This window comes from Canis lupus, chromosome 24 (genome assembly GCF_011100685.1).
Source record: "Canis lupus familiaris isolate Mischka breed German Shepherd chromosome 24, alternate assembly UU_Cfam_GSD_1.0, whole genome shotgun sequence".
Classification (NCBI taxonomy): Eukaryota; Metazoa; Chordata; class Mammalia; order Carnivora; family Canidae; genus Canis; species Canis lupus.
Genome location: NC_049245.1, coordinates 47586208 through 47601391, shown reverse-complemented (window position 1 = coordinate 47601391; position 15184 = coordinate 47586208). Strand labels below are relative to the sequence as shown.

The following is a 15184-nucleotide window of genomic DNA, read 5'->3' as shown; positions in this document are numbered from 1 at the left end:
AGCAGCACAGAGGGGGGCACACCGGGACCCCAGGGCAACCGCGGACTTCTGGCCACACCGTGCTTCCCCAGGCTGCTGCCTCCTCGCACCCTTCACCCTGCCTCAGTCCACCACCCACACAGCAAGCAGCCTGGCCAAAAGCCAACTGGGTCACGTCCCACCCCCAACCTCCCCAGGGCTCCTCGCTGCCCTTACAGAAACCTGGGATGACCCGCACCACAGGGCCTGCCTTCCCCACCCTGCAGAGCAGCCCTGCCACGGGGAAGTGGCCCCCTCTCCCCTCTGTGCCTGCCCCCTCCCCCAGGTGTGCAGGAACCAAGGGACACATGAATCCATCTTCTGAGCAGAATTAGTGACTTAATGGTAGAGGGAAACAAGGACAAAGAACTATGATTGCACTGGAAATCAGAAAGATTAACTTTATGATAATAAATGAATTTAATCCGATATAGGTTCTACATGTGGAATTCTTGAAGGTTCTGGAACAGTGCATTCCTTTCAAAGTGCTGGTGAGTTCACTATTTGAGTCTTGGAAACACTGCTGTTCAACATCTGTTTCACAGTAAACATATGCCTGGACGCCTAGACATGAAGGACTCGCTGGGCCTGTGAGTCTGGAGCCCTGCAGGGACTAGCAGCAACCCCCCCCCCCCACCGCCCCCGCCCGGGTCTGTGTGCTTCCGCTGCCTGCCCCCGCCCCCCACACCCCTGCCGCCCGGCCCGGGAGTCCTCCATGATCCTCAGGCTTGCTTCACTTTCAGAAGCCAGGTGGGAGAACCCGGCTGCGTGATGCTGCGGGGCGAGGGTCTGTGGCAGAGGAGACCCTGCTCGCACGAGCATCCGTTGGACATGTCCAGGGGGAGAAGTCCCAGTCAGCCAGTGCTCTGGCACCCGAGTCCAGCAGTCCCCGCAGCAGTGGACAGCACCTCCTCATCCCCAGGCTCCAGAGGGAGGCGGAGTCCCACAGCACAGAGCACGCCTGCCTGGGCTCCGTCCACAGGGGCAGGGGGCTGCAGCGTGACTTGCTTCGAAGTGCAGCCAGTTGGAAAGGAACACGAGGATAAACCCACTGTCCCCGGTTCTCACTGCTTCTGCCAATGATTTCGGTTGGAGCTGAGTATAGAGGAGTCCGATAGACCTTCTTCTGTGCCATGTTCAGAATGGACCCATCAACCTGGCCGTCCAGCTGGGAGACTTCCCACACTGCAGATCAGTCTCGGCCCCACCACATGCTCCCTGCAACGAGAAACACCTCTGGCCCGCAGGTGCAGGGACAGGATGACCAGTTCACCCAGACCACCCTTCCCTGCCCCCATCAAGGACCTCAGGCGGCTGGAGCTGGGGCCTGGCATCCTGCGGAGGCAGAGCGGCTCAGGACACCTGCCCCCTGCAGAGTCCACACAGCCACAGAGGCCCAAGGCCCATTCAAACACTGCGTTTACATCCACAGAAGTAAATCACAAGGATGGGACAAGTGCCTGGATGGTATCTCAGAATTAAGGCACAACATCCAAGACCGCAGGCCTCCCGCGCCAGGGGCTGTGGCTCCTGCCAAACGCCTCAGGGGGTCTTGAGTGCAAACCCAAGCGCCCAGCGCTCTGCGCGCATACATCACCAGGATCCACTGCACTGCCTCCTGCTGGCATGAAGAAGGGCTGAGATGCCACGGCCACCTGGGGAGGAGTGACAGGGAGGCTTCCTTTCCCCTCTCCAAAGTCCAAACACCATGAGGGCTACAGCTCAGGATGCCATGCTCCAGCCCAGGGCATGCTCTCTTCTGCACTCACGAGAAGGCACTGGGGAGCTGTCACTCCAAGTCTCCGTCGGGGGTCCCGCAACTGCCTTTGCACTAAGTGCTATGGGAGCCAACAGCGTGGGATGCACGCCCCGGCCAGACGTGGCATGAGACGCACGGGGAGAAGGGCCCCAGGGCTCACTGCAGCAGCCCCTCTACTTTGAATGTCTGCAAATATTTCTAAGTTTTTTAAAAAATAAGTTTTCAGGTTAAAATCATGCAGTGGTGGCCCCAATCTATCTCCTTCACAAAAGCGACAGGCTGTAGAAAACGGATGGCAGATTTCAGACGGCGCACGCACAGCACGCGCTGACACGCACGCACAAGTGACACCAGACGGAGCTGGTCAGAGGGCGACAGGACAGCAAAGCATAAAGATGCGTGAAACTAAACTTTCCTTCCACCAGTTCTGACAGATGGACGCCAATGGAACGTGCAGCGTATCTAACTTATTCTTACTGGAGACTCTTGGTGGGGAAAGGACAGGAGACCCAGTGGTGACCCCTCTGAGAAAAATAGGAAAAGTTTTACCATGAAATTAAGAACAGGCAGCAAAAGCAACCTATTCTGCATCCTTCAGAGGACGCAGTGGCGGGCACCCATGCCGGCGGGAATACAGTGGACTCAGACCGGGGGAGCGAGGACGCTCGCAGTGGGTCACAGCGGTACCACAGTCACATGACCGGTGCGGATGTCACGACTGACTCTCAAATCTGAAAAAGCATCACGTTTCTGAAATGGAAACGTACCCGCTGTAGCAATGGAGCACAAGGTATCCGAGTACATGGCGGAGAGCCGCACTGTTCAGCTCCGGGGCGGGGCGGCCTGCAGCTCATGGCCCCGCGCCCGGCTCGGCCTCCTGTCCGTGCTGGGACCCCACGGCAACTCCCGGAAGCAGCTCCTGCTCCGTGGCCCCAAGGACACCACGGTCTTCAACATACACTGTGCACGGTTCCTTCTGAAACCCAGAAGGGCTGGTCCCACAACTAGCCCTACAGAGGGAAGCAGACCCCCGCCGCCTGACACACACCCTCCTCAGGACTCGTCCCAACTGCGGGGAAGAGCCGCCGCCTCGTCCCCGAGGCCCCACACACGGCCTTCAGTCCCGTGCCCGGGAGACGCTCATCTCAAATACCTTTTCTAGAACCTGCAAACCTTAACGCAAATGGCAAAACATACCAGCTCTCGCTGGACTTGCAATAGTCCCTAGGCCTCGGAAAGAGCCCTCCCACAACTTCGTGGTATCAGGAACGTGGAGCACAGAATATTCTCAAATTTTATTTATTTCAAGGCACTTTCCACAAGAAAACATTAAAAGAATAAACTATGTAAACTATTACATTGCAGAAAACACAATGGCGAGATCCAAAGGAGAGAAAGAAAAATCAAATTATATTTAATGTTCATTATCTCAAAATGGCTTAATTTAGTGTGCTTGCTGAAGACACAGAGACCGCAGGGAGGCGGCAAAGCCACTCCTGCCGAAGCAGGTCCCCAGTCAGGGGCGGCGCAGGAGCGCAGAGCCGCCGACAGAAGCGAGGACAACAGGGCACAGCTGAGGGTCCCCGTGGCACCACAGCCAGCTCGCACTGGCGTCAGCACCTACTCGTGACGTCACTCATGGGCCCGACAGGTGAACCGGTGCGAGGCGAGCCCCGTCTGGGCCCTGGTGGTTCAGGGGTGACTCCTGCGTACAGGACCTCCCGTCACTACCCATCTCACACCCTCTCATGTGAAGAGCGTGTCAGGGGATCGTATATTAATTATGCACATAAAGGGCCTTATATACACTAAGAAAAACTCACTAGAAGCATGCTGAATTCTCTGGTGCGTCTCAAACGTGTAGCGTTACCGACACCTCTCTGCTCGTGCTTCTCTTCCAGCTCCTGCTCTAGGCGACGATTAATTAATTACCTAAGGGTTAAAACCTTCTGCTCCAACTTGTCACCCTCAAGCCTCAGAGGAAACGGCCCCAAAGAAAGGTCACATTTGGAGGGGACACGTGCTCCCTCCCGGGCGCCGAGGAGAACCCCCACCTTCATCCTCACAAAAGCAAAAGGGCAGCAGGAGGGCAGTCAGAGGCCGGGAGGGCCCACAGAGCCCGCACCGCCCTGCCTCTGCCTCGGTCACCACCCAGGGCAGGCGCCTGTCCGCCGCTCCAAACCACTACGCCCAGAGCACACGTGCAAGCGGAAGGCAGACACGAAGTGGGCCAACAGCTGATGTCCCAGTACTTAGCGACAATGCCCAGGCCCACGGGCTCACGGCGGACATGGCCCCGGCCATCAGCGGCACACCACCTGACCTACGGGCGTCTCCACAGGCCTGCCTGACCTCTCTGGTCATGGAAGCACGCTCCCCACGTCAGTGGCTCTGGGCACCTCCCTCCGCCAAGCCCCTGCTGCCAGACTCCATCCTGGGACCAGGATCTGCCCAGGGCAACTGAGCCCCAGCCACTGCGGCAGCGGGCAGCTCCCACCAGACGATGGGCCGGAGCCACCCATGGCCACACGGGCCCTGCGCCCCGGGGCACAGTCAGCACCACCTCCATAAGCCTCGGCCTGCGGGGTCCGTCAGGAGCTCTGTAAGGATCGCCCTACAGGATCATGCCCGGGGCACCCTGCAGTGAGTCCATGCGCACGTGTTTGCCCCACGCCGAGACACCGAGTCACAAGGGCACCCGTGTCCCAGCCCCTGCCCTGGTGGCGGGATGCGGGAGGGCACAGAGCACAGATTCAGGATGCCTGTGAACTCACAAGCAGCACAGCACAAGCCAGTGACCACACACTGACCTGCTGCGCTCCCGGTCAGGGCAGCCTGCAGCCGACACACACCTGTCAGCACCGGCGCCCCTCCGCCCACGGGGGTCGGCTCCCTAGCACACACACCAGACCAACCAGACGGGGCAAGCGGCCCTCTGGCTGCAGGAACTAGCTGATGCCACCACCATCACCACCAGGACGGAAGCCCCGAAAACAAATGGTTTGAGATGATTAAAACTTTTTAGAGGACATTTTGGTCATTCTTGAGATCAAAGAGAAACCTTTATTTTCAACAAAACTGCCTAGAAGAGAAGGTTCATTGATCCACTAGGAAAGTCGCTCACCACAACCAGCACCAAAATATATATTTAAAAAATTAAAAAACACACAGCCCCGCCCCTCACACACACATCACCCCAAAAGCCACACAACCCAGACCAAAAGGGAAAACAAATCAAACTCAATGCCCTCACACAAAAGAAGTCTTTGAATTAGGATTTACAAATTTATATAGTCTTTCCTATGAAAGAACAAAAACAAAAAACCAAGGGGTAAGAGAAAACTTCTCCACAAAGGCCTGACGAGTCTTGGGAGAGCTGAGAAAACATATGTTCTGCCTACAAGCTAACAAAGCAAAATAATGATCAGTGCTTTTTGTAGGTTTGAGTGGGAGGCCTCAGTTCAACAATATCCCCTCCTAACCGAGCACTCGACGGGGGTGTGATCCTTCAGGAGCCAAACAGCAGGAGCGCCCCGCGGCCCGTCCTTGCCTTCAGAGCACGCACAGAGTCTGCACTGCACTGCCAAAGAGACAGTGCCATTCACTGCACGGTTTCCAGCACTTAAAAGGGCCACGTTTCCCTTTAAAAAAGATGCCGAGTCAAAAAAAAAAAGAAAAGAAAGAAAGAAAGAAAAAGGGGAAAAAAGAGTTCTCTACTGCAGTAAAAATCTCTGAGTCACAGACAGCTGCTCCGAGGAGTCCGTGCCGGGGAAGCGCAGGGCCACCAGCACGGACTCTACTTGGGCTCCTCGATCACACCTTTGCTGAGGTCTGTCATTTTGGGATATTTTACTTTCTTCTGGTCCAGCTCATTCTGAGCCCAAAGGAGTAGTTTCAGTAATTTTGCCAGCTTGGGTGTTGACTCACGATTTTCATAATCTAGGACAGCTTGGTTAACTTCACTCCACACCTAGAAAATAAACACATCCAATAAAAACCACTAGATGTGCAGAGGAAGAGAGTCTCTTATCACGTGCATCTTCTACTTCAGCTGTTTTTATGTGGCAAGCTTATTTATTTAAATGAACGTGTAGCCTGTAACCAGGGGGCGCTCCAGGGGACGTTAAACACACATTTTTCGTCCACAAGGAGCTCACAGTCTGGTCAGCAACGATCACATCTGGCCTGGAGAGCCGTGAAATGCCATCAGCCAGGTTTGGGGGGTGGAGGGCAGTGTGCGTGACCCAAGTCCCACCGGAACCAGCGTTGAGGGAACAGGTGTGGCAAGCCCTCCGGGGAGGTGACGAGCCATCACGGAGGCTGCAGCACAACAGACCAGCAAGGAGAGGAACAGGGATTTGAAGTAAAAATGCTGAGGACACCTATTTTTAAGAGTCTCCAAACAAACAGAACAGGAATAAGATTAAGATACAGGAGAGAGGCCGACCAAGAGGTCTGAGAATCGTATAATCACAACGCTCCGTTCCTGGCTTCCCGCAGTGAAAGATTACACGCCAGGAAGAGTGCATGTCCCACGGCCAGAGATGGCCTCTGTCACCACAAACTCAACACACTGTGGTTCCTGAGTCCGGCTCTGGACACTCACTGATGGAAGGAGGATCCCTTCGCAGGTCTTACCTTCTGCCTCTGCATCATATGAAGCAGGTCCCCAAACGGCGACTCTTCCGGGTTGTCAAAGGCCAGCAGGGCCAGAGTGCGCTCCATCTCCGTCAGGCATTCCCTGCTCTCCTCGCCTTGCTCGGCCAGCTGGGTCTGTGCGAACTCCAGCGCTGCCTCAGTCTCACGCTGGCGGATCAGCTCTATGAGGTGCTGTTGCTGGTCACCGGCAAAGGCAGACACACTTACACACCCACGCCCAGGTACACAATGCCCGGCAGTGCAGCACTACTTTCTACTCAAAGGACAATTGCCTAGCATCCCTGAATTATCAAATTAGCATTTTAAAATAAGATTTGTTTGAAAGAAAGAGAAAGGAGAGGGAGGAAGGGAGGAGGGAGGAGGGAGGGCACACACAAGTGGGGAGAGGGGCAGAGGAAGAGAGAAGCGAGGAGCAGAGCCTGACCTCATGACCCTGAGATCTGAGCCAAAACCCAGAGTCAGGTGCCTAACTGAGCCACCCAGGTGCCCCTAAGTTAGCATTTTTATTATTTTTTTATTTATTTTTTAAGTCAGCATTTTTAAAGTAAAAAACAGCTTCTGAAATATGAAATGCACCAGCTAAATGAAACCCCTTCCCCTCATAAACTGAAATACTCTATTTAAATGCAAATTAGCTTCGTTACTTCTGAAATCACCACATATAGCCTTATGGAGTGGCCACAAACCAGGTATCTCTCAACTGAAACTCACTTGCAGGTGGAAGTAAAGGTACCGGTTTGTGTCCAGGAGCTCTGGATGGAGACTGTTGATCAACGCAATAGCCTCCTGGATCTGGCCTTTCAGGATCATCTCCCGGATTTTGATCCGCTCATCAAGTGTTTCTAGGTCCACACTAGGTTCAATCCCAGATTCCATTCGAAATTTCTCTGCTGCTTCCTTAAAGCCCTCTGAAAACAACAACCATCTTCAGTGCTCAGGAAGCTAGTAAGACATTAATGCAAGGGTTTTTTCTCCCCTAGAAAGCCCATTCACATCAAATAAATAATCTTCGACATGACCCTCACCTTCTTAGGGAGTTGGTATTAACATCTCTGTAGCTTACTAGTTATGTTCCACACAGAAGATGAAAAGAATGTATTCCACTGCCCCCCACCCCACCCAAAAACCTCTCACCTACCCTCCAGGGGTGAGAATGAATGCCGAGAAGCCCAGTGCCATACGGGCTCCTTACAGAGGGCTGCAGTTCCAGGCCAAGAAGCTGCAGGGGGCTCCTGGCGCGTCGGGACGCATTGGCTATGCCCTCCCAGGCTGAATGGACCTTCCCACTCCTGCCTCTTTGTGGGCCCACAGTTCTCTTCAACATCCAAGCAGGGTATGTGCCCCACCCCCGCTATAGGCAGACATTCCCTTCATCAGCTTTCACAGGAAGGGGGTACCGTGAACAACGGGAAGGAGACTCATACCTGTTTGAAACAACTCCGTTTTCTGATCATGTACAGAATCACCCTTTTCCTTCCCAGTACCAAGGAGGACTGTTAGTTACAGACCGCGTTTGTTTCTTTCTGTGTGTTTCTGCCCCTCCCCCTTTCTCTTTTGAGTTAGGTGCGCCTTCTACAAACAGTCCAGTATAATTTACCAGACTGGCCAGATCAGTTAGCCAGGACTCTCAATGTGCTTCAGCACATTCTTAGTTATACTCATTAAGTGTAAAAATGTCAAAGGCCAAGGAACAGGCCTTGGAGCTCAGACACTGGAATCACCATCCCATTTCCAAAAGACTGTATCTTTACTATGGTAATCTATGAACTCATTAAATCAGCATTGTGTTTTTATGATACCCAAACACAACTTAGCTTTACCAAGAAATAAAGTTCCAACTGTGTGTACGAAAAGGCAGTTTTGTTCGACAGGTGGCATCCTTGCTGTGAGCCATTACCTGTGACCAAGTAGTTCATGATGAGGCGATTCATGTCTGCCCGCTGGACATGCAAGTTATTGAGTTTCTCCATCCACTCATCTTTCGTGATTTCATCGGGTTTTTCTGCATAACTCATTCTGATTTATTTCTACAGGAAAAAAAAAAAAGATGTAAAAATTAGTGAAGGTCACTGGAATGAAAGGTTCAGCATTGGGAATACACTCAATGGCAACGCAATAGGCTTGTGCAGTGACAGGGGGCAGCTGCACTTGTGTGCACAGCATAACCTGGACAGTTGTCAAATCACTATGCTGTACGTGAGAAAGTTAACACTGAGTCTCAACTATACTGCTAAAAAAAAATTTTTTTTTGAAGGATTCTACGATGACTACGATCATTTCAGAGATAAATACAATGACACGAAAAAAAATACAATGACACGGTATGAAGTAACAGAGAGAAGATACTTTAAATCTGGAGAACAGCAGGTGTAAAGGGCCCCTAGCCCAAGCGCAGCCTAGGGACCAGAAAGAAGGCCGAGATGTTGGGAGACAGAATGTGTGCAAGGAAGAGACGAGTGCCTCCAAACTGCCAGGTCAAGAGTGTGGGGTGTCATGCCAAGTAAGGCCTTACAGGCCAAGGGAGGAGTTTAGATCAACTCTCTCCTGAGCACAGGCGGCAGCCACCAGGGACATGCACTAAGGAAGCACCAGCTCTTTCACGTATGCCCTCAAGAAGTCTGCCGCTAGACATTCAGCAGACTGCCCAACGCTAAGAAGTCTGACTCCACCGAGTGTCAACGCAGACAGTTGTTCCCCTGAACTGTGACGCTGCTGTCAGAGCAGTTGGAACTGCAAACATATTTGGCCCTCTCTGCAGAGCTGACCCAAGCTGCTCACAGCCCAGCAATTCTACGAGGCTGAGACCCTCAACCTCACCACTGAGCACCTGACACGCACACACCCACTCAGAAGCACTGCTCAAAACAGCAAAAACACGGAAGCCACCCACCCAGATGTTCATTCAACAGCAGCACGGACAAACTGTGGCCCACAGAACCACAATCCCAGGCCCCAAACCCTTGGGGAAGTATGTTTCAGAATTAAAAATTTTGCAGACTGTATGAAGCCTAAATGGCACAACTTATCTATGTCACATGACATTCTCACTGCAAGTCTGGGGCAGCACCCCACAATTAAATATTACCTCTCCGGGGACACGTCTGAGTACCCACACTGAGTGCAACAGAAGTTATTAAAAGCTTTCACCTGGTCAGATTTTTGCCATCAATTAGTTAAAAAAAAAAAAAAAAAGAACTTTTAGTTTTCAGAGCTCCTTGAATTTTAAGATTGCTGAGAAAGGGCTCCGATCATGCAGCGACATGAGAGAATTTGCTAAACCAATTAAAATAGGAACACAGCCACATGGATCTCTTACAAACCAGTTGAACGAATAAAGTGAGTTGCAGCAGGGCCCAGGTATGCCAGACAGTTTTATAAAGGACAAAAAAACAACGGCAACAAACAGGAACGTGAGAAAGCGTTTTGTTGCTTTAAGTAAAGACACGATCCTCCAGAGCGGACAGGCACAGGCCCGGGGAGTACCAGCTGGGCAGCCCTCCACTCCCACTACTTCCTATTCTTCCCCCCCCCCCCCCGTAACCTGTGAGTTGCGGGGCTCACTTAATGCCAGCTAAGTACACGCGAGAGTGCTCCCCTCAATTAAAAAGCTAGACGGTGGAAACGGGGTGGCAAGCGCTGAGCAGCAAAGCCAGCAAGGAGCCACCAAACGGGCGCAGCGGCAGGGAGGTCGGACACACGGCGGGTGAAGGTTCTACGGACGTGTCAACGGTCCTGCTCCGGACTGAATGCAGAGAGATGAACAAGCAGGAGCGCTTGAGACTCGGCCGAAGAGGAAGGCTTGAACAGAGGAACAGGTTGGAGGAGTAGAGCAAGTTTGGGCCGACTCTGACTCCTCGCTGGGAAGGCGAGCCGGCCCCAGGATCACAGGTCCGCAGCTCAGCGCTGGGAACAGTGACAGCGGCCGCACAGGGGCGTGAAGGCCAGGATGCGGCACCGACGGCCCAGGGGGCGCGTGGGGAGGGACGCGCGGGCCGGTGGCGAGGCCAGGAGAGGAGGCCCCGGGGTGCCGGGACGGTGCCGCACGGGGCGCAGAGGGCACACGCGGGGCGCCGGGCCCCGGGGCTCCAGGCCAGCACAGGCGTTGCTCAGACCACGCTCCTGGTCCTGGATGGTCCACGGGAACTAACCGAGGACGCACAGGCAGCCGGCCCCGCGCGGCAGGCGGCGGCGCCCGTCCTCACCGGCTCCGGCTCCGGGCCCGCTCCGCTGGTGGTCATAAACGCCGTCCTCCCCGCGGGGCACAGGCGCGGCGGCTCGCGGCTCCTCGCGGCTCCTCGACCCCGGCCGGCCGCTCTGCGCGTCGGAGCCTTCGCGGGAAGCGCTGTCCCTTTAGGAATAAACGCCCGGTTACAGCGCCCGGCGCCGCGGGGCCCCGCCGACCCGGCCGCGACCCGGAGGCAGTTGGACGTGCGCGCCCGGGAGGCCCCCGCCCGCCCCCGCCCGGGCCGCGTCCCCGCGCGCCTCCCCGGCGCCTCCCGGGCTCCTCCCCGCCCCGCCCCGGCCCGCCGCGCTCCCCGGGGAAGCTCGGCCCGGCCGCCCGGGGCCGCCGCGGCCATCTTACCTGGCGGAGCCCGCCTCCCGCGCTGCGCGGTCTCCACGGCCGCTCGCGGGGCCGGGCCGAGCCGGGAGGGCGGCGGGGCGCGGGGGACGCGCGGCGGAGGCGGGAGCCGCGGCGGCGGCGGGGGCGGGGGCGGGGGCGGGGAGCGGGAGGGCAGACGCACCGGCGGCCGCCCCTCCAGGCACCTCCCGCGAGACCGCGCGAGCGCAGGCCCCGAGCCGGCAGCCAATCAGGAGCCCCCGCGAGGGGGCGGGGCGCGGCGGCCGCCCGGAAGCGCGGGACTCGGGCTTCCGTCCTTGCGCAGAACGGCGCTCGCGGCGCCCTCGCTCTACGGGTTGGCGCGAGAGTCAAAAGGCGTCGGCCGACCCCGGGCAAGATGGCCGCCGTCGAGGTGTCGTTGTGGGGGAACTTCGCGCCGCGATGGCGACATCTAGGCTGAGCCGGAGGCGAAGGTCCCCGCTTCCTCTCCGCGGCTTGTGTGAGCTCGCAGGGCAGGGGCCGCGGGCGAGGGGGAGGGCGGGCGCCGGTGCTGCGCGCCGCCCCGAGGGGCCCCCCCGCCGAGCGCCCGCCGAGCGCGGGCCTGGGAGGGGGCGGCCGAGCGCGCCCCGGGGAGCCCTGCGCGGCGTGGGCCGAGGCGGGCTGCGGGGCGCCGGCGGGGCGGGGAGCGCGCTGCCGCCCGCCGGCTCATGAGTCGACAGAAACGGGCCTGCCCTCGGGGAGCGCGGGGCGCGGGGTCCGCCGGGTCGGGCCGGGGTGCGGGCGCGCGCGAGGCGGCGGGGCCGGGGCCGGGGCGCGGGGGGCGGGGCCGGGGCCGGGGTCGGGCGCCGCGGGCCGCGTGGGGGGGAGCGGGCGGCCGGGGTCGGGCCGGGTCGGGCCGGGTCGGGGTGGGCCCGGGCGGCGCTGCCCGCGCTTCCCGACTCAGAGCCGCCGGGGCAGTGCGGGCCCGTGATGCCAGCCTGTGCAACGCCCTGACCTGTGCCCGCTCCGGATGCCAACCTCGCCGCGTGCGCAGGGGCGCGGATTTTTGAAATTCTTTCCAAAGGGACGCAAGCGAAAGCTTGAGCGCGGTGCCCCGAGGAGGTGGGCCTTGCCGCCCGGGGACGGCCCCTCGGCTCTGGGGCGGCCCCCAGGCTCCCGCGCGCCCGGCCGGTGCCCCCCCCCCCCCGCCCGTGCCCTGCTCCTCACACCCTCCGGGCACTCCCTGATGGCGCGTGCCCAGTGGGCGCAGCCGGGAGGGCTCCCGCCCCCGCCCCCGCCCCCGCCCCTTGCCTCTGCTGCAGCCGCCCTACCTCTCTGCAGGTGCTCGCGGGTGCTCGAGTGGGGTCTCGGGCAGAGCACTTGCAGGCCAACTGCCGGAGATGGGGAGGCCCTCCCTAGACCAAGCTGAGCGCACCGCCCCCGTAGGCCCACCTCGCACCCTGACTCTCCCCGCGTAGCTCTGAGCCCACCGGTTTCTGCCACTGATGGCTGATAACGTTGCAATTTGCCACACACACCTGGGCTGCACCAGAGCCGAGACGTTAGTACCTCGTAGGAGTTCCGTAGGTATCTGTTGAGAACGGGAAGGAGGAAATGAGTGAAGGAGGATAATCGAGAGCAGCTTCCGCAACAGTGGACGCAGGGAGACTTCGCCGAGGGGGGAATGTTTGCAGTCTGGCGATTGAGCCCCTGCGGTGAATGGCACTCAGATGTGCAGCCTGGTTGATGAGGCTCCTGGTGGTGGCACCAGCTGGGCAGACGAGTGGGCTAGAAGGGGGCGGGGGGGCTGGGGAGCCCAGGGTCAGTCTTGCTGGGTTGGAGGTGCCTGGGGGACAAGGCTAAAGTTGAAAGGAGCAGCCGGGGCTGGACGTGAAGGTTTTACGGTGACACCCTGTGACAGTTAACAAACATACTTAGAGAAAGACTGTAGAGAGGAGGAGCAGATAAGTCTAGAATCCAGAAGGACGGCACCAGATGGCCCCTATGCAGAGAAGAGGTTTTCCATTAAGTCAGCAGAGAGGCTTGACAGGGACCAGGGGGTTTAGCAGGTTCTGCAGAAGTGGGGAGTTCTAGAAGATGAGCGGTGTCCAGTGCGGCAGGGCCGTCCTGCAGGCATACTTGACAGGCGTTGGGGACAGAGCAAGGAGCACAGTGACACGGGAATGGAAAATGTTAGACGACAGTGAGTGGAGAGGTGAATAGGGTGAGGGGAGCAGTTTCACACTGGCAGAAGCCTCTGAGGTGGAGAGCAAGCAGCAGGTGAAGTTGATCCCATTAAACCCTGAAGCAACAAGATTTGGTGGCTGAGGGGGAAGGAGAATCTCCAGGCTTCTGGCTGGTGCGTGTGGACTAGGGACACCAGAGAAGGGTCTGGTTGGAGGAGAGAGGTTCAGGAGTCGTGAGCTCATTTTGCACCCGTGGAGATGTTAGGGGAACAGGTCTGGGCAGGGGTAAAGTGGAGCACAGCCAGGAGTGCATGAGCTCCCCTGTGGACAGTAGGTGCGCCTATGGAAGGGAGATCAGGCCAGCCTGCGCCAGCATAAGACCCCTTGTGCTGCTAGGTGTCTGGGGGTGTGGGGGAGCACCGAGGGTGTGGGCCACTTTGGTACAGCCTGGAGCATTGGCCCAGTTGATAGGAAATAGGAGGGTCTGTGGAAGGGGAGCAGCCAGGTGGCCAGAACCTCCACTATCCTCCAAGCCCAGGTGGAGACTTCCCTTGTAATAGGTTAGCGGTTCTTTACAGACGAGTGTTAAACACTTACTAGGCTTACGAGAGCATTAAAAGTGTTTTTGAAAAGGGAGGAGTATCTGAAGAATAAAATACACAGTGTTGCCTTTACTCAAATCCTGGATTGCTCAATAACCAGGCTGTGGGCTGTGTGTTACAGAATGACAGCATTTCCGCGGATGTTTTTATCTTATTTGCAAAACCCAAAAGCATAAAATCAAGCCCCTACACACTGAATGCCCTGCTTTGAAAGAGATTTGGTGAAAACAAACTAATTCTCAAGGATAATATGTAAACTGACCAGTTGCTGCTCAGAGTCATCGGAACATGAGGCAGTCAGCACCAAGAGGTCAACTTCCGTTGCATTAGCCTTTTACGGTGTGTTCAGTTTCTTGGTGAAAGTGTTGAAAGAGTAAGGAAGAATTTTATGATTGTTCAGCTCTGCTGCACCCATTCAGGTGCTGGGTGTCTTAGCTGAATTCTGAGACCCAGTGAAGCATATTTATGAGGTTTTTGCGGTGGCCCCTTCCCCTCCCTCTTCGCCTGATTGTATTTTCTCTTTCGGGACTGTACTAGCAAATCAGAAAGCACTGATTCTGGGTTTCTTTGCATGAGTATTTTACCTATGAGTACATATTTCCTGATCCTTTGAACTGTGTGCAACAAGGTGCTTCCTGAAACAGGTGGGGTGCTGGGGGCCACACAGTCCTGCCACTGCGTACCAGCAGACACAGGCAGCACGCCTGAGTGACCGACTTAATTTGCCCCATCAAGGTGCTGTTCGTATACCATTTCATACAGAATTTGAGTATACCCTTCACACCTGGCTGGTGAAGAAGTCGATATACACGTACTGGCTTTTTTTTTTTTTTTAATTAAAGTGAAAGTATGTAGGTAGCACACATGTATATGCACAAACACATATCTGCATAGTTAACTTGGGAAGTTATATCTGTATAAGCTTTGAGGATTCCCTTGCCCCTCCCCCCAATCCCAGTCATGTGATCGTGATCTGGTGCCTGGGTGATAGAAGTGGTGAATGAAGAGATTTTTCCAATTGATATCCACATTTTCTTTCTTTCTTTCTTTTTTTTTTTTTAAAAACACTTGTAAAATTTTTGTGTTTCTTTACTTTAAAATTCTCTTATGTTCTTGAAATGCTTACTTTCTATTGGAACGGGTCCCGCAGGAAGGAGAGGAACTTTCGTATGTCTGACACTCCTAAGATTTTTCATTTCTCTGTACATCCATAAAAGGCAACGTCCTTGGCCTCCCATCTCTGTAGACAGATTGGGAAGATGTTATTTCTCATTGAATCTCTACATTTTAGCAATGGTTGATTTGATTTGGAACTCAGAAATAGTTGTGGTATTGGAAGGGTAATTTATGTGTATTGATGTGGTCAAGATTCGGAATAAAACTTTCTGGGTGTCCTTTTGAAATCTCGGATGGCTTAAGTCTC

The 15184-nt window shown here is 55.9% G+C and overlaps 2 protein-coding genes across 4 annotated transcripts in view; one reads left to right on the top strand and one right to left on the bottom strand.

Moving 5' to 3' along the window:
* Window positions 1-405: 405 nt before the first annotated feature.
* GID8 (GID complex subunit 8 homolog) lies at window positions 406-10797 on the bottom strand. Of its 2 annotated transcripts, none has more exons than XM_038572824.1 (5): window positions 10639-10797; window positions 8334-8463; window positions 7148-7344; window positions 6416-6613; window positions 406-5747 (listed from the first exon to the last, which is right to left on the bottom strand). In XM_038572824.1, exons 2-5 carry the CDS (start codon window positions 8449-8451, stop codon window positions 5574-5576), a joined length of 687 nt encoding a protein of 228 aa, XP_038428752.1. In that variant the 5' UTR covers window positions 8452-8463; window positions 10639-10797; the 3' UTR covers window positions 406-5573. The 2 variants fall into 2 exon arrangements, with proteins under 2 accessions (XP_038428752.1, XP_038428753.1); XM_038572825.1 differs by having other exon boundaries at window positions 10585-10792.
* A 526-nt stretch (window positions 10798-11323) lies between these two features.
* DIDO1 (death inducer-obliterator 1) overlaps window positions 11324-15184 on the top strand; it is a 49451-nt gene continuing 45590 nt past the window's right edge. The window contains exon 1 of one of the 2 annotated variants that reach the window (XM_038572817.1): window positions 11324-11493. The gene's annotated coding sequence lies outside the window, so the exon portion shown is untranslated. The remainder of the gene's footprint in view (window positions 11494-15184) is intronic. The other variant, XM_038572822.1, reaches the window with a different exon arrangement.

What these genes read in the sequence shown, in the direction of transcription:
- GID8 (XM_038572824.1), bottom strand. Translation starts at nt 8,451, where the DNA reads ATGAGTTATGCAGAAAAACCCGATGAAATCACGAAAGATGAGTGGATG. An exon ending in CATGAACTACTTGGTCACAG is followed by an intron (nt 7,345 to 8,333) that starts GTAATGGCTCAC and finishes TGTTGTTTTCAG; the next exon opens with AGGGCTTTAAGGAAGCAGCA. An exon ending in ATATGATGCAGAGGCAGAAG is followed by an intron (nt 5,748 to 6,415) that starts GTAAGACCTGCG and finishes TTTATTTTCTAG; the next exon opens with GTGTGGAGTGAAGTTAACCA.